The sequence below is a fragment of the Grus americana genome, chromosome 7 (assembly GCF_028858705.1).
Source record: "Grus americana isolate bGruAme1 chromosome 7, bGruAme1.mat, whole genome shotgun sequence".
NCBI lineage: Eukaryota > Metazoa > Chordata > Aves > Gruiformes > Gruidae > Grus > Grus americana.
The window spans coordinates 36,161,216-36,184,613 of NC_072858.1; the positions used below are offsets into that span (position 1 = coordinate 36,161,216).

Consider the following 23,398-nt stretch of genomic DNA (forward strand, 5'->3'; position numbering starts at 1 on the left):
AAGAATAATATATGCAAGGACACACAAATATTGCTCTTATGAAAATTAATTCAATTACATGGGGCAATGAGGACTATCAAAATGTTGCCTATCAAAAGCAGAGGTCTGCTATGCTTTAGTGGTATATTTTTCCATTAACACCACAGTTTTCAAGACTCTCAGTTATAAAGGTAACCTTGGAAGATAATTAAAAAACTAAGCAAGCTTTATAAAATGAAAATCTTTAACATATACATTGTAGCATCAACAGGTCAACTAAGCTGAAGTACTATGAGTTGGTTTGCAAGTTTACTGTCTGACTAAAGAGATGAATGAGCTACCAGCAATTAAGTATGAGGGTGAAATGTGCTAACTACCAATAACAACTCGAGATGCTTACAGTTATTTCTCACACGAAGTCAGTATCTCCATTAAAGTTGTCCAAAATGAATCAGCATTTCACTAAAAAACATCTTCTTCTATGCCACAAACTTTAGGAAATACAACCAACTAGGAAAAAAATAATTCTAGCTATACAGGAGATGGGGTAGATGGGTAAAATGGAGAAAGAAGGGAGAATAAACAGAGAAGCAGACGTAAAAGGAAGACCAAAATGATTCAACTATGAAGGACCTGAAAAAAAGTGTGTAACTGATCATTATGCTAACACATTAAGATAAGCAAGTAAATAGGAAGTAATGAAAACGGGAAGGCACAAATTAAGCTGCTCATTCATACTGATTGGTCCCAAAACAGATTCAATCCTCTGGGGAAGGGGCGTGAACACGATGACATCTACATTCAACAAGGTGTCTACCTCAGCTGCCACAGCAGTAAAAATAGGTGAATAAGACATTATGTTATGTCAGAAGGACAGGATAGTAATATTATATATATTAAGAGAATACTATCTGAATTATGTTATCTTTTCAGCTTGAATACTTCGTTCTGTTTGGACACCTCAAGGTAGATGCCTTAGTTTTCTTCTGACAAAAAGGGCTTTTACTTTGCAGCCATAACTCTCAAAATAATTAGGTTTAAAAAAATGCATTTTTCACCCCTAGCAAATGAACACCAGAGCCCGTATAATCTGCTCCCAAAATTCTTATAAAAATAAGAGCTTTGCAATCAGATATACTTGATTTAAGGATAATGAAGCACGTTTTGTGGGCCACAGAACCTTATAAATATTTTCTGATTTCTTTTGGGGTAGAGAAAAGGGGAATTGTTGAAGGAAGGAAAAGATGATAGATTACATTTTTCTGTGGGTAATAAGGCTTCCTACAAGAAGAAACAGCACACTCTGACTAATTACATGCAGTTTGAGGCCGAGAGACATACAGAGTCTAGTCCTGGTCAGAAATTTCAGCTGCCACAAAATACTGATAAAAAATGCATGAAGAAAACAGGATGAATTCACACTATTTTTCAACATTTTTTTCTTTTACTAATTTGCTTGGCTTAAACAGAAGATCAAACTACAATTTCTTCCTTCTGCGTTACAGAAATTCTTCCATCTTGCATCATGAATGTCAATAGAAAAAGAAAGTAATAGTAAGTGCATTGAGAGAATGTAAAAACATCAAAACCACAGCACAATTCCAATAAGAGATATAACCAGGACTGCATTTTAACAAAAATATTAAGTATATTTTTCAAGAATGTTTGTAAGACTACAATAAACATGGGTGTCTAGCAATACAGGCAACAACAAAAAGCACAGCATGAAATATTCAACAAAGACCACACTTTTAAAAAAATTAATAACATCCCCTTCCCCCTCCCCCATTATTTTTACTAGATGCTACACAGTTGTCCTGTTATAGCCACAGACCTGAGCTTAACTCCTTGAAACAAGATGATATTCTAGCTCCATTAAAGTCAGTTGAAGTTCCACCACTGCCTTTAGAAGATGTGACCTTTTAATGTAGTGGGATTTTTGCACTTCTACAGATGACAGTCAGGAGTCAGCAACAGAAATAAGAATGAGTGTTTTACATAGCACATTTTGACATGGGCAATAGCCACAACACACCAGCTAACCTCATAATTAAATACTCACCTGCAGTCTTGTGAGATATTCCTATACTTGAAAGAATATTTGATGAGAAGGTGACTCCTTCCTTCTCACACAGAAGAAAACCTCATCCATATAGAAATTAAATTTTATGTGTCACTGAGAAGCAGCTATCAGGAGCTCCCCAGAGACTGCCTCCCTCGACTAGAATCTCCTCCACCTTCTCCTTAAAAGAATCAAAAAGACACTGAATCAAAACTATGTTTTACTACAACACAATTCTGAGAGCGTGAAAAAGCTGCCCTGCTGGACAAAAAAAATCCCTAAAAATCAAAGTGTTGGTCAGCAAATCTCTCCCTTGCTCATCACATACCCTTCCTTTCCTACAAAGCTTGTTCTCAGGCTAAGAATTCTCAGGGAGGGATTTTTGAGATTTAATAAGTTTATAAAACTCCCTTAGGATCCACAAAAATAATACCTTCTTTCCCTGAAGTCTCCTCCAAGAGATACCAGTCCCTAAGTTAGAAAACTCCAGAAATTTCTGTCAGCTGAACACGCTCAGCTGGTCTCACAGGAAGCGCCTTCCGCCCTCCTTCTGGAAGGCTCCACCTGAACAAGGCCTACAGGGCCCAACAAGAGGCCCTGCCTCTGAGCCAAAATACAACATACAGTAATGTTCAGTAAACAATTGGATAACAAAAATTATACTATCAATCACATCATCCCAGAACATCAAAAGTCACAGCTTATATCACAGTTCACAGATCAAAAGCGTCAGAATCACTTACATTTTTCTTCTTTGTAGTTTTAAGAACTTCAGGTTATTTTCTAGGTTGCCTTATGTATTACTTCAGCACAAGCTAACAAGATACTGAGTGAGAATTCATTAGCAGCTGGTCAAGCGTAAACAGTGCATCAATCATTTTTATTTCCTTACTGTCAGCAATTCTAATTTCAACTCTGGAAAAAAATTGTGTTTTAAACTGTGAAATATATCACATAAAATAGTGACATTTGATAGTATGTTTTTAGATTCTCAAACTTATTGTGAAAAAGTCAGTTCAACACATAATGAAGTCATTCTTCCTTTGTAAACACCAAACCCAAAGGGGAAGGGGAAAAAAAAAAAAAAAAGCTTCTTCAACTAGAGCAGATGAACAAACTACAATCTATTCCAGAATAAATCCATCAATTTGTACCTAAAGCGCCAGTAAAAATCCTGGGAGAATTGCAAAGATCTCTTGTGTCTTATGTTTACATGACTTCTGCTCAATGAAAAATAAATACATATTTTGGGTTGTTCTTATATTCCAGTCATGCCATACAACCAAATTCTAGAAGGGTTTGTTTTGTTGGTTGGTTGGTTTTTTACAACTTTCTTCAGAGAAAAATGTTAATATGAGAGAACAGGTCACATATTACATTACACAAATGCAATTTGGTTGCTGAAGTTTTAATCTTCTACAGCAAAATTCCAATCTTCTATTTCTTGTACTTGAGTTCTAGTTCATCAACGGATTATAAGATGTAAAATTGTTAGGTGGATTGTGAAATACTAAATGTAGATAAATCTTTCTAATGTAGTTATAAATTTGGCAGGGTAAAAAAAATCCTGCTGATACAATAAGCTGAATCACTGTTAACTGTACTACTTTCATGCAAACAGTTCGTAAGAAAACAGCCTCATAGTATGCATACAACTATTAATAGCTTCTTTTGTATATCCAGCCTTCCCCCAACACTAAAGGCAAAATTATAGAAGGGACAGATTATTATCTGTACATAACCTGGAAGTCTAAAAGCCCCACCAAATTTCAATCCAGTTTTGATCACTGCATACAAAAAGCATTCACCATTACGATTCTACACTAACCTGGGGAAAAAACAACTTGTAATACAAAAATGCACAATGAAGACTGGGAATATTACTTCGACAAAAACGTAAGCCAAGAATCAGTGGGGCTAGAAGGGACCTCAGGGTGCCTTTTTCCATCCTGACCACTCTGAAACAGCCCAACTGTTCCTAGAGCTGCCCAAACAGATGTTTGTCTAACAAGTCTTTAACTGTCAATAAACAAATCTCTACAGCCTTCCAAGCCAGCTATTCTGTTAAAGAACAGATGTGTTTGACAAAACATATTTTGAAAATTCACATTTGGTGTTTATCATCACCTTCTTATTCTGAAGATTTTTAGGCAATGAACATTTAAGGATTTCCTCCAGCTTCTTCCTGGTTATCCAAGTTACAGGGACCGATCTATTAATTCCCTAATTTTAAGATAAGTTTTGCTTTTCTGTTACTTGCAAATAGTCATTCCTCACTTTTTTTTTTTTTTAAACACAATCAAGGCCAATGGTTGAGAAACTCCTTTCTTAAATATTCTTTAACCTATTTCTGGCATGTATTTTGCTTCTCTTATTAACTGCTTTAAGCACTTATTCACAACTAACTATTTACACAAAGTCTGAAGCAGGTAGAAAAATCATAGTTACTCTCCCCCATTTAGAAAGGTCTTTACTTTCCCCTTCTTAGTTCCTCTTATTAATAATGGATTAATAGAAACTTCTCTTCTTGCCTTATGCAACCTCTACTGGTTTTCACACACTCTATGCCTCAGCTTTTTTGGCTGTGTCCACAATCAATCCTTGTCTTTTTATTTACACTGCATTTCTATTTTATTTTTCAACTCCTGATGCAGGCAAGTTGGTCTCTTTCTCTGCTTTCCACTTTTCCAGAAGTTTGTTCTTGTTTAAATAGCTTCTACCCTCTACTTTCTTTTGAACCTTTGTCTTTACGGCAAACTTTTTTAATGAAAGGTTTTGCTGTTTCACTTGTAATCTTTAGGACGCTTCTTGTTTTCTCATGGTATTTTTGACTAAATTTCTTCCAGTGCTCAGATTTCCACCCTCTTCCTCACTATTAAAATTCACTAGTTACTTCTTTCTTTTAACAGAGCCAACAAGTCTCTGATGCTATACAAAAACTTGTTGGAGTGTGCCTTGCTGTATTATTTTTGCAATTGAACATTTGTTATTTGGACAAAGGAGCAAACAGCCATTGTGACCTAGAAACCACATATGAAAACATCTTCATCCAGCCAACAACAGCCAGGACTTACAGAGCTGAGGAGAACATATGACTTTCATAGACAGATGGCAGCAATGGTTTCTCAGTACTCCCACAGGCGCACTATATTGTAAGATTGTCCTAAGCATGGAGCAAGAGCAATCCCATGATGCTATTTTCAAACTCCTCCTCATTTACTTCCTCCTGTCACTAAAGATTCACTCCCACCACCAGCCAGAAGGAATTCCAAGGAGAGGATCATATTCTGGCTGTTTGCAAGCAATGCATGATTCCAGATTTGCAGGCTGGCCTATGGATCTACAGCATAGAGACACAGACTCTCCACTACAATAATAAACTAGAGAATAAAAAAATTAAAACTTCCACCCTGAATTAGTGGTCAAAACAAAAAATCTAAAAACACTCCTCCTGGTTATTTCTTCAACCTCCCTGTTTTAATGAAGTTGTAGTAACTGTTTGGGTTTGTAGTAGTATTCCACTGGAGCTGTATCTCAATAAATGACAGGAAGATAATTTGAATATCTGACCTTTGCCAAACATCACTTTTGCTCTAGCCATGGAAAAGCCAAACTTTTTGGCAATGTCTATGAATACACAGACGCCTGAATTACATCACCCAATTCACCCCGTCCTCACCAGCATTAAGAGTAGAATCACCCGTTCCTCATGATGCAAATTATACTCCTACTAATAAAATTCCTTTTTTTTTTTTTTTTTTAATGCTCAAGGGAACATCATCTGCCTCCTCTAACCTCATCCTTTGGAAGCTGCCATCATGTAGCTCATGCCATTCAGTTACAGTGTGTTTCTGGAAAACCCAGTAACCCAGTTTCCCCAACTTGTCTAATTACATCTTTATTTTTTTAGCTCAACCAAGAGTCAGTTATAATTTGCAGATACACACAGAATATATAGACTAGTGTAAAACACATTTCATACTGAAGCAAATCAGTGAGGCAGAAAAACAGATTAAAGGTGATAAGAGGCCTCTGCTGTTTCTGAGAGAGCGAGCTGTTAATCTAAAAAGAGGTATTGGTAAATCCAAGAAAGTGAAACAGGCTCGCATTTCTTCATTAAATTAAGAATTATTTTTCTATGGAAGTGAACCAGAAAAAATTCAGGGAGAAACAACTCCTCTAAGCTTCCTAAGGAGGAATTAGCTGCAAGAACTAACAGGTGTTAGGAAGGAAGTTCTCTAATGAGAACCTCTCTATGGGTGCAACCTGAGACTTCAGGCATGCATTGATAAAGAATCCATCACATATACCTTGCCAGGAAAGGATGATGAGTCAGATGAGTAAGGGAGAAAGTGCAGGGGTCCTTCTGATTTCCCAGGGTGCACTGAGTTAAAAGCTCACAGCCCACAAAAGGGACAGTTCTGCCCAGCTAGCCTGCTTCTGCACTCTTAAGTTACTCATTCCTGTTTCCCTGGGGGTGTATGTAGAGCTTGTGTGCCCTTCTCAGAGTTTGACTCAGCTCAGTAACACTGAAAGAAAATTAATCAACAAGAACAAATGCATAGTCAGTTTGGCAAGCTGGCCTGGCTGAGAGGCAGGGTAACCTAAGTATCAGAGCTAGCACAAGGAAAGGAACACGCCTGAGTGGCTGACAGCATGAACATGCAAGGTACACAATGGGACTACCTATTCAGGCTGAATCGAGCACTTAGATCTAAGCAAGGGGGAAAGGCAAAACTCCGATTAGATAGAAGGAAAAAACTTCTTCACAATGAGGATGATAAAACACTGATAAAGGCACCCAGAGTCAGTGTAATCTGCATCCTTAGAAACCTGACCTGACTGAACACAGGCCTGAGCAACCTGATCTAACTTTGTAGTGGGTCCTTCTTTGAGCAAGGACTATCACCAGATGTCAGATGTCCCTGATAGTTAAAATACAATCATGTAGTATTTTAGGTTAATAGTGTCAACAATTAAGTTAATATTGATGAAGGATACAGAGACAAAATTGAGTAGTCAGAAGGCTTACTACTTGCTTGCAATTCTATCAAACATTTAAACTGGCATTGACAATGCTACAGACTAACTGGAAAAGAAACAGCAAGAATCAAAGCACAACATCAGAAATCAGGAATAAGGGTGACTGGAATTTCTTCAGAAGAATCTTTATTCTATTGAATTTTGCCAGTTTATCAAAAGCAGAATATTACATGGAAATAGAGCAAGTACAGCAGATCTTCTGACAACACACAGGCACATGCCCTGCCAGCTCTGCAAGATAGCCTTGGAACCAAAATCTGAAAGTTTCAGATCCGCTGCTCCCCATCTGTTCTGGGAATGAAGAACTTGGAGGTACCAGTCCCTGAGTAGTCTTGCTCTACAAAAGTTCTGTTCTTGCAGCTCAGAGATGCAGGTGTTCTGAGGATCACAATAACTAAGGAGCCAAACAGCCTAAGAACCCAGCAGCCTTACCTGGGGCTTATTCAGATTTTGAATGCTCACTCAGATGCAACAGAACTCTGGTTTCCCATTGGTATCTAGAATACTACTTCATCTCTCATCTCAACAGTCTGGACAGGTGGTCCGCAGCTATTCAGGAGTGGACAGGTATAAAACTGATAATAATCTTGGCAATGTCAGTCAGCATCATGTAAGACATCCTAGTGTATTTCATTTTGAAATCTTGCTTTAAGGTTTGCACAGTTGGACACAGGAGGTAGCTGGTAGAATCCAGATTATTAGGCCTCTTTTCTTCAAATTAGAAACAAAAATGTTTCCACTAACTTGAAAGCCAAGAAACAAAAACTGTTTCCTAGCCAATTGTAGCAAGGACCAAAAAACTCATTATGAACTTGCTTCCTTAAAAAATGGCTACAGACTGCCATACTGCATTTCATGATTCCTTTACCTAGTCATTGTTTGGTTTCAATTAGTTCACACTTTCTACTCAAACTTTGCAAAGTTTTAATGTATTTCTCTTCCTTATTATTCCAAACAGCAGACTGGGAATGTCATTACCAAACCAAAATGGTTCCCGCTTGTGCACATATGCCCTCTCACATATACACTTTCCATTTGTGCATGTGTACGGTTAGCAAAGATACATAAATTATACAGCGCTTTTTTGCTGTATTAAGAAAAAAAAGTACCAATCAAGCTTCCAGAGAAAACATTTACCTTGGACTCCAGCTTCATTTTCCATTAACTGCTTCCAGGGTGTATGTAATTTTTATATTTCTTATTGTCTCCTATTTATGTGGAATTCAAATTGATTATTATCCTTCATTTCTCCTGGAAAAAGCTAAATATATTCAGTAAGAGAACAGAGGGAGGGATTCCTTTATCAGTTATCTCCTTTTACAGACTAATAATTCTTCCTATACAATATTAGGGTTTGGAAAAAATTAGAAACATTGCTGCTTGATAAAAAAGATAATCCTAGATTATTTCTGTGTACAGCCCCTAGTTAAGTAGCTGGCTTATCCTTTCTTTCCATCTTTGTATAAGTTTTATTTAATTTTTGCTACTGATAATGAAACAATGATTAAAAATAATTAGAATAACCTAAGATAGCAAGGATTTTCCAGTAAATAGAGTAATTAGAATAATTTACTTTATTTAATGTATTCTACTAAGCATTGCAGCTGTCTGATTTGAGACATTTATTTTCTTCACATAAACAGAAAGAAAATGTGCCAACTGGCAACACAGGCTTGGAAAACAACCACAAGAAGCAGTTCTTGAGAAAAGCTGATCATGAAAGGACTTTTTTCTTTCTTCAATTAATACGATGGTGGGGGTTGATTTGATTGTTTACTTTTCCAGCCTTCTGATCATACACATTGGTCACAAATGTAATGATACAAAAGAATATTTTTCCTTTTCATTTTTAGTTAATTAAGAAAAAGAAGAGTAACACTTCAGACAGAGAAACAACAACTGGAAATGAATCCACTGAAATGAAAGTTAAAATAAAAAAGAAGTGCCAATAAATACTATTTATGGCCACAGTCAGAGATCTGGCTTTGTTATTTAAACCATGTTTTGATTTTCTTTTCAGAAAGAAAATGGAAATGCAGAATTTTAATTTAGATCCTCAGGTCTCCAATCTCTTTTAAATCACTGTTTTAAGATCCAGCTGAACAGTAAAGACAAAGCATTTGAATTTTTTATGCAACAGTTTTATGACACAATACTGATTTCATCAAAAGTGATCATAAGCTATTTCACATAAAACTCCATTGTTCATTCCTCATAAAAAAGATCAACAGAAGTTAGGCAAGAAATTAAGTTGAAAAGCCAGTTGAGAATTATGCAGATATCTCCATTTCTACCAAAAAGAAGTCATCTCTGGTTCTATAAATTAAGAACGGCAGCATTTTCTAAGTTGCTGGATTATAAATATCTTAAAATTGTGTAACTACAAGAAAAAACATTTCTTTTTAGACACACAGTAGACCTCAGCACTCTCGCTGATGAAATTCATGGGGAGAGCCTTTAATCAACCACTACCGAAATGATTTCCACAAGGAATTCAAGGTGTCATTCTAACCTTTGTTTCATAGAGGGGATTAACTAGCATGGAACTTAACTTAGTAACTGCTCTCCCTTTCACTACCTCAAGATTGCCAGAGGTTATCCAAATTAAAGAAACCTTCTTTATACTACTTTATGTAATTTCTTGTCCTACCTTCATTATCAGAGTACCTCTTTATCTTCCATTAGTTAATAATGTGATTAACTTTATATTAAAAGAAACTGGAATGGACATCCAGGAATTTGCACAGACTTTGGAATTTACTCAAATGTTTAGAATCACAGACTCCAGTTATTGAAGTCAGCAGGGACATCTGGAGATCATCCAGTCCAACTCACTGCTCAAAGCGTGGTCAACTACAGCCATGTCCATTTGGATTTTGGATGAGAACTCTACAACCTCTCTGGGTAACTTGTTCCAGTATCCAACCACCCTCACAGAAAAAAAAAAATTCTTCTTGTTTAAACACAATTTCCTGTATTTCAGTTTGTGCCTAATCCTCTTGTCCTGTCACCTGCTCCTTGTCCTTTCAGCCCACATCACTGTCAACTTATCTAGCCAATACTTCATCAGTTTGTGTTACAGGTGACGGTGTCAGAAGCCTGACTAAAGTCAAGTTCAACAACATCCAGCAGGCTATCACATAGAACATGTGTTTAAAAATTGCACAGAGATATTTCAGGTGGTGTAGGTTATATACTTAGCAATTAAGGTGTTTTTAATAAAAGAATTTAAGTAATTTTGGATTTATTTAGAAAAAATAATTCTTACGTTAAAAAGTTAGATTTGGACTTCATTTGTCTGCAATATCAATACTCTTAATATTAAGAGTTCCCTAAACTACCAATGACTGGTCTTTTTAACAAGAATTGTTACATAAACAAGAAGTAAATACCTTCTAATCTGAAACAGAATATGATTTGGAAATGTATTTGGACAAAAAAATATCAGTTGTCCTATAGAGAGATAAAAACCCAAGATAAATGCATTCTGATACACCAGACTTCAGTAGTGTTCCTAGAAATGGCATGCAATAACATTTAGAAAAATGATCGGTCTTCAACATCCTCCAGAAAATAGGAAACTGGTCAAGAAAAACTCATGTAATGACAATTGGTTTGCATAAACTGTAAAAAAAACCTCCTTGTAAATTAAACAGCTATGTAGGTGTTGAGTTAACAAATACTTTAATATTTATTTGTAATGCTTGTTTATTACCATAATCAGAGATTTATTTCATTTTGGAGAGAGAAAATGCTACCTTATTGAAGGTTCCCTGAAAAAAACCCTTCAGCAACCCAATATATTTCCAGTCCTGTCAAGTATACCAAATACAAATTACTAACTATTGTACTGAATCATCCTCTACAGAGCCACGAGTCGCTCATCACGCTACATTACTTCAATGCAAGCCTTAAGTTAAGATCTGGTTAATCCTGAAATAGCTTGACTCAGAACTGTTAAATGAAAAACAGGGCTTAGGAATACAAAATCTTTCATTATCTTTCTCTAGCTCACATACATAGATCGCAGTATACTGCAAATTTTGTAAGACCATATATAATCAGGTAAGATGAACTGCAGCTTATTTTTCCACTGTAAATCTATTTGGGGCATTCACTAGACTACTCTTGTCTTTTAAGCACACTAAAAATCTTCTTCCTAAACAGTTCATATCTAATTTCCCTATAAAACTAAATGTTTCACAAAAGTTAACATTTAGAAAAAGAATTTTCATTTACACATACTGCATATAAAAAGTAAGAAAACCCGCTGTAGAAGTTTTCAATGTCAACTGAATTAAGCACTCGGCCAACGTCAACAACAGAATTATGAAAACTACATGTTTTCCTGCATAATTGCCAGCATAATATGCTATATAGGCATACCAATTCTACTGGAATAGATCTTTTTTTTTTCTGAAAACATAATACTCAAAGTCATTAAAAAAAAAACCCTGAATAAGAAAAATCTGAGTGACACTTTCCACCCACACATCACACATTGAAATTTTTATAGTTTACATTTTGCTGTATCTGACTTCCAAACTTCTCTGGAACAGCAGTTTTTTAAAATGTTTGAATATTAAGAGGACAGTAAAGTAAGAACATTTGAATCCATTCTCTTTTTAAAAAAGACGTAAATACAAGCTCTGTTTGCTCACGTTCCTATATAGAAATACAGAAAAAAGGATTTCAGGAAGTCAGTTCGTTCAACACTTGCATGAATCACCAACCAACAGCTATTCTGTTCTTGAAGACTTTAACAAGTAATTTCTTCCAACTCCACTCTTAGTCTAGTCTGCCAAGTTTAGGCTCAATTCTTCAACCAGAGAACAATTACACAGAACTTTTCCAGATACCTATTAGTGAAAGAAAGTGGTATCATACAGCTGTATCATACATGATTGTTTGGAATAATTTTCTTTACATAGAGAAAGTTGAGAGACACATCAAGCTACATAGATAAAGGTACAAAGCTGTAGATGAAAATGCATTTCTTCAGTCACAGCTCTTAGATTCCTCAATTAATGAGCTGAATTATCAATTTTACTGATTCACAATATCATATAGAAACACAGACAATTTCACTGAAAACTACAATCAAACCACATTTTGGAGCTCTGTAAGAAGATGTACCTGCCTTAGCAGAACTGGTCACGTCCTTCCAGTAGTTTCACCATGAACAACAACAACAAAGGACAAACAATGTGAAAATGGTAAAATACGCATATTTAGACATGTATCAATATATGATCTGTGGACTGGTTGCAATACTTTTGATATCTGGCAAGAAGATCTCTTACGACAAAATTTTAATATACATCACCATAGTTTTCTGTAGAAGAGCAAACAGTGGCTGGCAGGTATGGAGATGACAAGGTTTAAGTTTTTAAGTTATGAAAAACGTATTCGGAATGTATAATTTCCTTCATGAATATATTTTCAGCATGCTATTAAAAATACTCATATTAGACTGCTCACTATACCCCCACTCCAAAACATAAATGTAAATTAGCCCAAAATCAATGAAACTTAAAAAGTGTCAAACACTGTTTCCTGAAATAGCCTGTGTTCCCTGAAGCCTGTCTGACAGGAACAGGTTAGATGAACCTTTATGTGAACAGAGAACATAAGCTTTAACATAAAGAGCTGTAACAGATATGAAAAGTGTCTGGAGCTTTTTCACAAGTTTGATTATTTGATTCATGCAATGTGTATTTTCTCTGGTAAGAGATACCATTTTTGTGGCCTAATTTCTTATTGATGGACTACAAGTCTTTTCATATACATATTATTAACCATCAATAATCCACTTTTCTGCAGCTATAGCACATGGATAATTAAGGGGAAAATAGCCCCAAGAGATGCAAATATCTAACAAAAACAACCAGGCAATACTTTAAATTAAAAATATGAAACATTCCCTTTTTAAGCTGAACAAAATGTTTTCTTCAATCTGCAATAACTCTTTTGGAGGAGTTCTTGCAATTTCCAGAACTACCAAAAACGTTCCCCCTAAGCACTGAAATGAAAAATCCACTGCTCAGAGCGAGATTAAGTAGCTTAAATGCAAGATATGCTGCACTACTGTGATGATAAACCAAAATGTCTGGTCTTCCCTCTATTCAGGGAAGTATTAAAAGTCTTCATCAGGAAACCACAAGGTACAAGTAACATGAAGTTTGAGGTAGCTGTATGTTTGAGGTATCTATATGTCCTTCCACTCTTTTAGAGTAAGAATGGCAATAAAATACTACACAAAATGTTAGTAATCACAGGCAGTCTCTGCCTAGAGACAGTGGGTCAGATCTTAAGCTGTTGTTGAAGAGTAGTCAATAAAAGGATAAAGCAAGGCATTAGCACCCCAGAGCACTCAAATTTATGAGTTGAGACACAGGGTAAGGCCCAGCACCATGCCATCAATAAATAGAGACTTCTGGTTTTCCATCCATTTTCTGGTTTTGAATTTCCAATACTCAGCTTCCAGTAAGTGAACAACAATTGCAATTTGAAATCTAGACAGACACAACTGCACAAGTCCCAGCTATCCACTGCATCATCTTTCCCACAGTTGGGCCTTGACCATGGCTATAGAGGGCTCTGTACCGCAAACCTTTTCCTTAGAGGCCTCAGCACAGCCCAGCTCAGGTGGACTGTCTGTCTCAGGTGTCCCCCTAATTTCAGGGATCCTGGCTCCTCTGGTCTCATCCTCACCGTGTTTCAGTTTATATGCTCAGATCCAAATATGCCTCAAATCCAAATGTGTCTCATATCCAGAAGTCGTGACCACAAACCTGTGGTGAAGCAACAGGCTTCAGAGAACCTTCAGGGAACCCAAGGAGATAAAGCTCCAGCAGCTGCATTCCCATTGAGATTCAAGTATGCCTTACACGCAATACAGATGCTTCACCGTCTACCACCAACTACTTCATCTCCCTTGCAGCATCATTCCTGGAATGGTCCGATGCTGTCTGCCACAAAGCAGAAAAGATTTATAGTCAAGTCTCAGCTTGGACCACCCTTAGGCTACAGGGGTGGTCAGGGCTTGATTATCAGCACCCTAGATAGGTAATATAAATATACACAATGTGGTCAACAAGGCCTCAAGGTAAAACTCATCATTAGTCTGCTCCCATTTCCTTAAATGTCTCATTAAGCAACTGAAACCACCACTGGTGTGAGAAGGGCTGGCTTGGCTCTACTCCATGCTACCCAGTATAGCAGTGCCACACACGGTATAGCAGTGCCACATACATGGTACAGCAAGCAGCAGCCACCACCACCTGCGGCACAAGAAGCACAGAGATGTCCAAAACTGCAGACTAAGTTACTAAGTTGCTGCTAGTTTGCACAGTCACACATTTCTGTAATTAGTGTGTGAAATATTCTTTGAAATATTTTTAACAACAGAAATTATTCTGCTGCACTGATGCGGTTTTCAAATCTGCATGAAGTTGGCTAATGTATTTAAAAAGAACAAAATAATATTGTTTTTATAAATGTATTTTCAGATCTCAGTGTTTCAGATTTTCCTTTGAAACTATTTTTAAAGATAGAAGTCTTGAAAACATGCAAAACCTTTGAAAATGACAATGGAAATGGAAACTATTTTACTGACATTATTTGACCCCAAAAACTTAGGTAATTTTAACATAAAACCCCAGTTAGGAAACAGAAGGCTTTGAAATACACAAAAAGAAAGAATGAAATCACAGTCTATCAGAAAAGGCATAAAGTACACTGGCCCAGCATGCATAACAGTGTGTTATACAACAACCAATATTCAGAATAAGCTGCAAAACTAATAAAGCTCAGATATCATGAAACATCATTCCAAAAGTAAGGAAACGAATTCAAGAAAGCAGCTATCAGTATATCTGACCTTTCTTTACCAATCTTTTTTCAGCCTTGTCTGAACAATCTAGCCAGTGACCTTTATTCAAACCCACAGGTGGGTGCAGAATAATTATTCAGACACACCCACCCTATTTAATGAAGGCAGAGAAAGCAGTGCCTGCAATCATCCTAACCACTGCTCACAACAGTCACTTTAACCCACATTCAATCACAAGTCTATTATCCCTTTTGATCACCCAGATAAGTGCATATCCCTATTGTGACTGGGACTAAAAAGCAGACAGAGAACTCAAGAAACGTGGAGTTAGTATCGCTGTACTCCAATGTATTCAATAACTTTTCATTTAAAGGATGAGCAGAGACAAGACAAGAGCTTGTCATTAGGAAAATGCAAGTGCTTATTACTAGAACAAAATGATTGCTCCTACAGATGCATTATTATCCACACACCATAGTATGATTCTGCCATTAATAAGCTATCCAAACTCACAGTTGTAATTCCTGTTATTTGATGTCCTGAAATGCAAATATATCCCTTAACAATATATGTCTATGAATAAAATTCAAATAACAATAGTACACAAATAATTCCAAAATACCAGAAGAAAAATTGCTGCCTTTCAGAAGAATTATAAATGTATTTGCAATTTGCAATTGTCTGAATTGCTTTGTGAATAGAAAAACTTAAAGCTTCTTGGAGACAGAGTGGGTCTTTATTAGTGTAGAGAATATTTTGCTTAACTTTCCATTGCATCACCTGTGATATAGCCTCTGTGAAAAACAGCCACTTACAGAAAAGGCAGTATCTGCTGAAAAGATGTTTCTCCCAGCTTGCAGTAAAAACTCTGAATTTTATTACTGGCACCAATAGGCCCCTTGTTTTCACTTGATGTCCTCAAAGCTTTTTAGAGCCTTAGAATAATTTAAAAAAAAAAAAAAAAAACAGGAACCACAAAAGATATATTCCTTATACTGTTTCAAATAGTTAGAGCTAAATCATAAGTTCCTGTACATTTGTTCAGGCACTAAGGGCTAGTTTCAAAAAAAAAAAAAAAAAAAACACCAAACGATGCAGAACTTACACAGAATTTAGGCACTCAGGTCCTTGGCAATGATCTCATTAAAGCTAAACACTTACCAGGCAGGCCACATGCACCATCAGCACCAGACCCAGGGGCTTTAGAGATAACATTGGAGGTTACCAGTGTCAGTGCAGCTCATACAGCTTCCCGGCTGTTAAAGGATTTGCAAAGGTGGCACTTACGGTATGTGGTGTCTCTGAAGCAATGCAGCTCCCACTAGCAGCACTCAGACAGAAAGAAGCCTTAAGAAAAGTAATCAAACCAATATACCAGCAAGAAAGGGCAGACACGTATCCAGAAAAAAAAAAAATCTTCCAAGCAGGTGACTACTACAACTCATGAAAGTGATTGAAAAGAACTGAAATGACAGTGGGTAGGCTATGTTTTGTGAACCATACACCATCAGGACGAAGACAGGAGCAAAACCATGCCCTTTGTGGATAGTGGACAAGGAAAACTTTTCACCCTCATGTACAAGCTGTGGTACAGAGCCTCTGTGTCTCACTCTGGGCATAGGGCACAAATACACATAAACTCACATGAAGTATTATGTAGACAGTGCAATTGCTTGTGAAGTACAACAGTGTTCCCAAGGAGAGGAAGGGAATCACAACCTAGTCCTTAAATTGTACTATGTTAACAAGTGGCTGGTATAATTTTCACAGCTCGTTCAATTCACAGTCCAAGCTCATTGAAATTATTAATAGAAGAGCCCAGAAGACAGTGATAAATCTGCACTGTCTCCTGGATCTATCATCTGTTCTTCAGTGAGTTAGAGTTGTGAAATAAAGTGACTGACACCTGATAATCTTCTCATTGAAAAAACTTACTTAATCCAGTCTCAGTAATAGCCATAAACTGTTCCTGGTGAGAGTTTTTCCATTGAGATCAATATTAATTGTATAAGCAGATCAAGAGGACTAAAAGAAACTAAAAACTTAAATTTCATTCCTGTCATTTAACCTAGTATAACACCTCATACCTTTAAATCTTTTGTATTTCTTCCCTTCTGCTTCCTTCCTCATCTTTACCACCTTGTGCAGACACTGTGTTCCGCAGCAAATTATATGACACTTTCCATTTTGCCATATTAAAATAGCTGCTTCCTGACTTTCTCAAGTCAGTGAGTGGGTTATGTATTCTTCTTTTCCCCTTGGTCTGCATTAGGTAACCCTAAACCCATGATTATTTCTGAAATAGAAAAGATAACCACAATTTTGTTTCAAGAGTCCAAGAATTTAAGATCATTTGACTTACATTCATGTAGTTTTACTCCTGCAAGACACAAAATTCCCATAAAGTGTTCTTGCGACAAACCCACAGTGATCTTTTGGACTATTATGGGTTGCTATACACCAGATTTGCATCCTCCCACATGCTCTGGCTATGACAGGTTAGAATCACAGAATCATTTAGGTTGGAAAAGACCTTTAAGATCATCGAGTCCAACCGCTAAAGGCTGATGCCTTCCCTTATTAAACTTCCAGCCCTTTAACAGCAAACCTGATCCACCCTAGAACAGATATTGCAATAGACATCTGCTACAAGAAGGTACCAAAGACTAACATTCTAAGCTAACCTACCAGAAATCTCACATAGCTAACCCATGTGTAAAAAAAAAAAAAAAAACCCAAACAACAAACCAACAAACAAAAAAAAAACCCCAAAACCACAACCCACCACCAGAGAGGTTCAAGAATTATGTTGCATTCAAACAGAAACTGCAGCTAAATTTTGAGTAAAAATATGAAAGCATCTTTATCTGGTATAGGGACTGAAAGAGCAACTTGAATTCACAGAAAATTAAATGTCAGCTGTAAATTCCACCTCCACCCTGCCCCCAATAAAGAGAAAATATCCAAAAGTACAATATCTGTGAAATGAAAAAAAGTCTGATATGCATAGATTATCTTAGTCCCTACACTTCATTATCCTCATGACAATAGGCTAAGACAAAGAAAACAGTCTCATAAGAACAGTTTTAGACTTAGTTAACTAGTATGACTTACAGAATAGAAAGAAATTTCAGCTTCCCGAAAAAAGAAAAAAATAGCTGTGTCATACAATTATTCCCTCAATGTGCTTGATGAATCATCTTGAATTAACTTCAGGTAAGAACAGTATGTCTACAGAAAGTGTTTCCAGCAGAAAATCATGATATTAACACTATGTACCCATATTAATAGTATCCAAGTCTCCACTGTTTTATCATTTAACTGCCAGACGTAAGACATGCCAAATCCATTCTTTAAATCTAGTAGTTATTTTTAAAACACAATCAAACCATAATCCTTTTGAAACGTTCACAGATGAATCGGCCTATAAGCATGCCAGACAACCAGATTTCTGGATTTACCAAACACTCCTTGCTTTCTAATTTAGCAATTAAGTAATTTTTACAATTGCAACATGGTGCTCTTACGCACATCAAATGTAGTGGTGTGAACACTCTACTTTAAAATAACACTAACAAGATTACTTACAATTTAACAAATTATTAAATTGTTGCATTCTACAGGAACAGAGATTACATTTTAAAACTCTGGTCTAGGAAGTGAGATTATGAAGAAACTTTTGTTGCTAGCATACAAAGGATTATGTCTGTTCTGTACTAGTGACAGTTCACAGTAAGCATAAAATAACCTAAACGTGTGTACATTGTATCTGTAGTGCAGCATTTTCCACGGTCTGTATGATATAATACAATTCATACTCATTCTGGAGATCTGTATTTAGCTTTTGCTTAGATTTATGCAGAAAAATGCTCCTTTCAACCTTTTAAAGAGCATGTTGAGAAATACAGGTTAAACTCTAATTTACACTAATTATAGGTTAAATTCTAATGTACACTAAAATAGGTTTTGAGGCAGACATTAAAAAATGGAAAAAAGTCTGGTTACCTACATTGTTTATGTATTCAGACAGCAGGTCTTGGAGAGCTTGGCGGATAGCATTGCATTCAGCAATGATGCGTTCTCGATGAACATCGCGTGTGCAGGAAGAATCAGCTAGCAAAGCAGCTCCACTGATAATAGCTTCCAGACGTTTCTCTAGTGATGGCCTTATTTTCTCTTCATTCACTACAAGAGGATCCAGGATAATTAAATTCTGGAAAACATAAGGAGTACAGGTAAGAAAAGTCAGCCCAATTAACTTGCTGCTTTATTTTTTACTTCCATGAACTACAGTGACTTTATGCTCCCTAGACTTCCAACTAGTCTTTTCCCTTTGAAGTATCCAAAATACTTTTGACCATAGCAGATCCCATTTTCCCTACTGGGGCTATGCATACAGGTCATTTGCAGACAAAGCCAAGTTATCTCTGCCATTCAGATCTCACTAGTTCTAAGCCAATATCGATGATGGCAAATCCTACTGGCCAGGACACAGTGCTAAGACAGAACAGAGCTTTCCAGCTGGAGCTGGTTCACACCTAAGGAGCTCACAGAACAAGTACAACAAGATCACATCTGCCTGCAAGCCATGTTGACGTCTTCTGACTCCAACTGCCTTGTCTCTGAGTCTTTCCTCTGTTTCCTGCTTTTGCTGCATGAGATTAAGGATTTTCACCCTCAGTCTCTCCTATACCTGTATCTGGTGTTTCTTCTTCTGCAAGGCATTTCACTTCTGGAAACAGAAATGCTATTTGTCTACCTTTGTAAATATGCATGCATTCTTATCACTGCAGTATCTATCCTACTCTACAACGAAAAGCTGTCAACCCCATTTTATAAGCAAAGAACTAAGGCCCAGACTGCCAGGTTCACAGCCATACGGAAAGTATGTCTTAAAACAGGCAACTGCGTGCCAGCTTCCCAAGCTCTCAGCCAGCATTGTTTTTCCTCTTTGAGTTTTGTCACTGTGGTTGTAAAAAAAGTATTTCTTCTTTCAAACTCTTTCCTGTGTCTGTCTACACTTCTTGAGGGTCATCTGTCTTCCTTATCCATCCATACAGTGGGCCTGTCTTGTATATTTACCTTCTAAATTCTTCAAAAGAAGATACGTATCTTATACTAAGCTTGTAATTTCTATGTACGATTATGGCACTGTGTATGAGTTTACTACTCAGTAATATTCTGTGTTTTATCTAAGTATCTTACACCAGACTCTCAGTTTTGTTTGGAAAAGGGGTTCAACACCTCCAAAATTTAGACTGTTGGAGATCAGGAGGACCTCAGGATTTAACACAAAACCAGCAGTGCTAGCTCACAGCTGAGAATGTTAAATCAGATTACATGAGCAGTCTAGTTCTGCTGATTTTTAGTCTAATGCAGTCCTACACTGGGGCAGAAAGTCACTGCTGCGACCACCTTTCACAGGCTGAATATGGGCAAAGATCCAAATAGTAGCTTAATGTTCAACAATTGCTTTTTCAAAGGACATGGATATAAGTGTCCTCTTGCTTTTCACTAGCTAGGGTGAAAAAAGTAGATGACTGTTTAGGCATGATAAAATTAATTACATCTGTGTGTCAAGCAAATATTCTAAAGAGAAATAAAAGAAGAGGTGGTATTTTCATGTAATGTGAAAGTAAGTATATTCAAGCTTCAGCATTTAAAGAAATTCAAACTAGTAATTTTTAATCTATCTGAACATCTGAAACAGTGTCATTATGGCTCAGATCGCCAAGCCTACAGTCCATATAAATCCATTCACCTGTTACATCCATATGTGGTTCCAAGCTTTCAGAAGAAATATTAAACAAGAAAACTAAGCCATATACCCTTAAGTGGAATTTAGGTCAGGTAAATCAGAACTTATCTGTGCTTATCCAGTATGTGCTGGGCTACTTTTAAGCTGCAGAATTTTAATTATTTTTTCAATTTAGATTTAATATCACAATTTCAGGTACTGTCTAGCTCTGGCAGTTCTAGGAGCAGTGAAAGCATTCTATTAGAACATCATAAGATAAAAGCTTAAACAACTAGGAAAGGGGACTTCAGTCACCTTGACATTTTCTTCTTGGTTGTTCTTAACATTCTCTTAGACATTAGGTATGATTTAGGGAAAGGAAGACTTTGTTATGTGTTCAATCCTCCCATGTTTTCTAAAATACACAAGAATTGTTTTGAGACAGCTGGGAGATTCTCCAGCAAAGCTAGAGAAAAATCAGACCTCATAATCTGAATATTTCAAAGGAAACCAGTGCAGGTTCTTCCTGCATTACAGTGTCGTTCAAATAGAAGCTTGTATTTCTCAACTTGCAGGATCAGTGTAGGTTTCTAAACATTCCACCTCCACTACTGTTCCATTGCCCTGAAGTCTTCCATCTCATTTAAAAGCATTCCAGTTATTTAAGTACTCTCAGCACTTCAGCCCCATACTTAGTACCTACTAACACACATCAAATGAGTGGACAATGAACCTTCTTAAACAACCTCTGTAAGACCTTCTGGGGCCTAAAGTTCTAGGATTATGTTATGCTTTGTACCAGAAGCTGGGACTACATGAATTCTAGTCCTGAAATTTCCACAGACAATGACTAGAAAGAAAAGGTACTAGTGAATTTGTCTGTCTTCATATGTTCTGTGTTGAATTTGGGGATTTTCATACCACTGCAGAGTATTACAAAAAATCAGGCCAGTGCTACTGCTAGTGCAATTTTCTGTTGTCTATTCCGAGAGACTATAAAAAGTCTAAAACTAAGTTTATGGATTTATTTCAACAAGTGACAGGATAGACCATTAAAATGGTTTATGCATCTATCTATGTCAGGTGTTTATGTGCATCCAGCAGACGCAACCTTAGATTAAGTTAGAGTAAGATTCCTTACAATAGGGAGATTATGGCTGAATGCAAAGGAAAACCGTACCCGATTTACCTGGAGGCAAGCTAAGTTACTACATGTCTCAAACACAATGTGCATTGCAGGAAATTAGGGAAATGCAGTAAAAGAAATTGTAAAGAAGTGGTAAGAAGTGCCATTAAGGACTCTGAAATGCAGGGGAAATTAACCCCTTTCAGCTGTCACCTCTCTAAGTAAGAATGCATAACTTTAAAAGCAGAAATCAAAATTCTCAGCAGTAGTAATTGTGTTTTCCTGCATAACAAGTGTCTAATGACTGCATTATCTAGGTCTTCGTTACTTTGGCTATATCCAAAGACACAGCAAAATTAAAAATTAAAAAGCATTAAGTTTAATAGCTAGCATATTAATAAAGATTTGGGAAACTGCATAAAACTAGTCATTAATGTTTAAATATTGACCTTTTTAAAAAAATTATAATGAACTTACACCCAATAGATAAATTCAAACTAATCTTATACATGAAAGACTCATCCACAATGATCTTCTAAGAATGACAAGATATATAAAGATTCTAAGATACAGTCCATTTCCAGAGGTCAGGACATTCATTTCTGATGTGGAAGAGAGGTTTGTGTTATTTGTGTTTATTTTATTTATTGAGTTTATTTTGTCTGTCTCCCTCATTCACATTACAGTCCTTAATAGCAAAGTGTTCTGTGGTACCTCACTTCTGCTGGAGTTGTGCCACTTGATCACTATCCACTGGAGCAGCAACTTCATTGTTGCACTCCTAAATCTCAAGTAAGCACCCTCAACACTAGGCTGTACGTACAATGTCCATCATAATGTAAAACACACCTGCCAAGTAGAATATTTAAATGTTACTACAGAAAGAAATGGCTTCATTGATTGTGGAAGACTAAGACACACCTGAAGGCTACAGACAATTAGCCATTCAGTTAGCAAAATGACTGCCTGCAAATCTCAGACAAAACAGGAGCACAAATATCTCCCTTTAGGAGACAGTTTGTAGAAAGTTCATGCAAAGATGGAGGAATAACACTGGCAAAAAAAGCTACCACAGTTCGTCTCTAAATTAAAAAAAATAAATCGAGGCAATAATAACCAGGAAAATATGACTTAAGATTCTGCCCGCAGATTAAATTCTTCAAGCAATTTCACCAAGTATTTATGATCAGTACATCTACGCAGAAAAGATGATCCAACTTCCAACCCATCAGAAGACACCAAATATGCAACAAGCAATTCTGCGGTTTTGCTTTAACAGGGCTAAACAGTGGTTAGCTGCCTGAGTTCTCAAGCAAGCGTGAGTACTTAAAAGGAGTTATTAGGTCCCTATTTTCTCTCTCATGGGTCTTCTGATGTGTGAAAAAGTGGGATCATGAGTATCCAGAAACCTGGTTATGTTTCCTGACATTTTGGACTGATTTACCAGTATTTTGACATCTCATATGTAATTGCTCTGCTAGATAGCCATGGTCATTAAAGGACCACATATCAGATGAATATGCTGACAGAGTCAGGCATGCAAGACCTGTACCATTTTGTGAGAAATCTCTTCTCATTCAGAAGATGCAAGACCAGTGAAAGGTATTAGATAACCTA

The 23,398-nt window shown here is 36.7% G+C and overlaps 1 protein-coding gene across 6 annotated transcripts in view; it reads right to left on the reverse strand.

Annotated features, from left to right (window-relative positions):
* CTNNA3 (catenin alpha 3) overlaps nt 1-23,398 on the reverse strand; it is a 512,488-nt gene that overhangs the window by 371,643 nt on the left and 117,447 nt on the right. For all 6 annotated transcript variants that reach the window (XR_008577888.1, XM_054832089.1, XM_054832088.1 and 3 more), the window contains one exon: nt 18,928-19,131. Coding sequence is in view for 5 of the 6 variants with exons in the window: in XM_054832089.1 (XP_054688064.1) it covers nt 18,928-19,131 (204 nt within the window). In the remaining variant the exon portion in view is untranslated. The remainder of the gene's footprint in view (nt 1-18,927; nt 19,132-23,398) is intronic.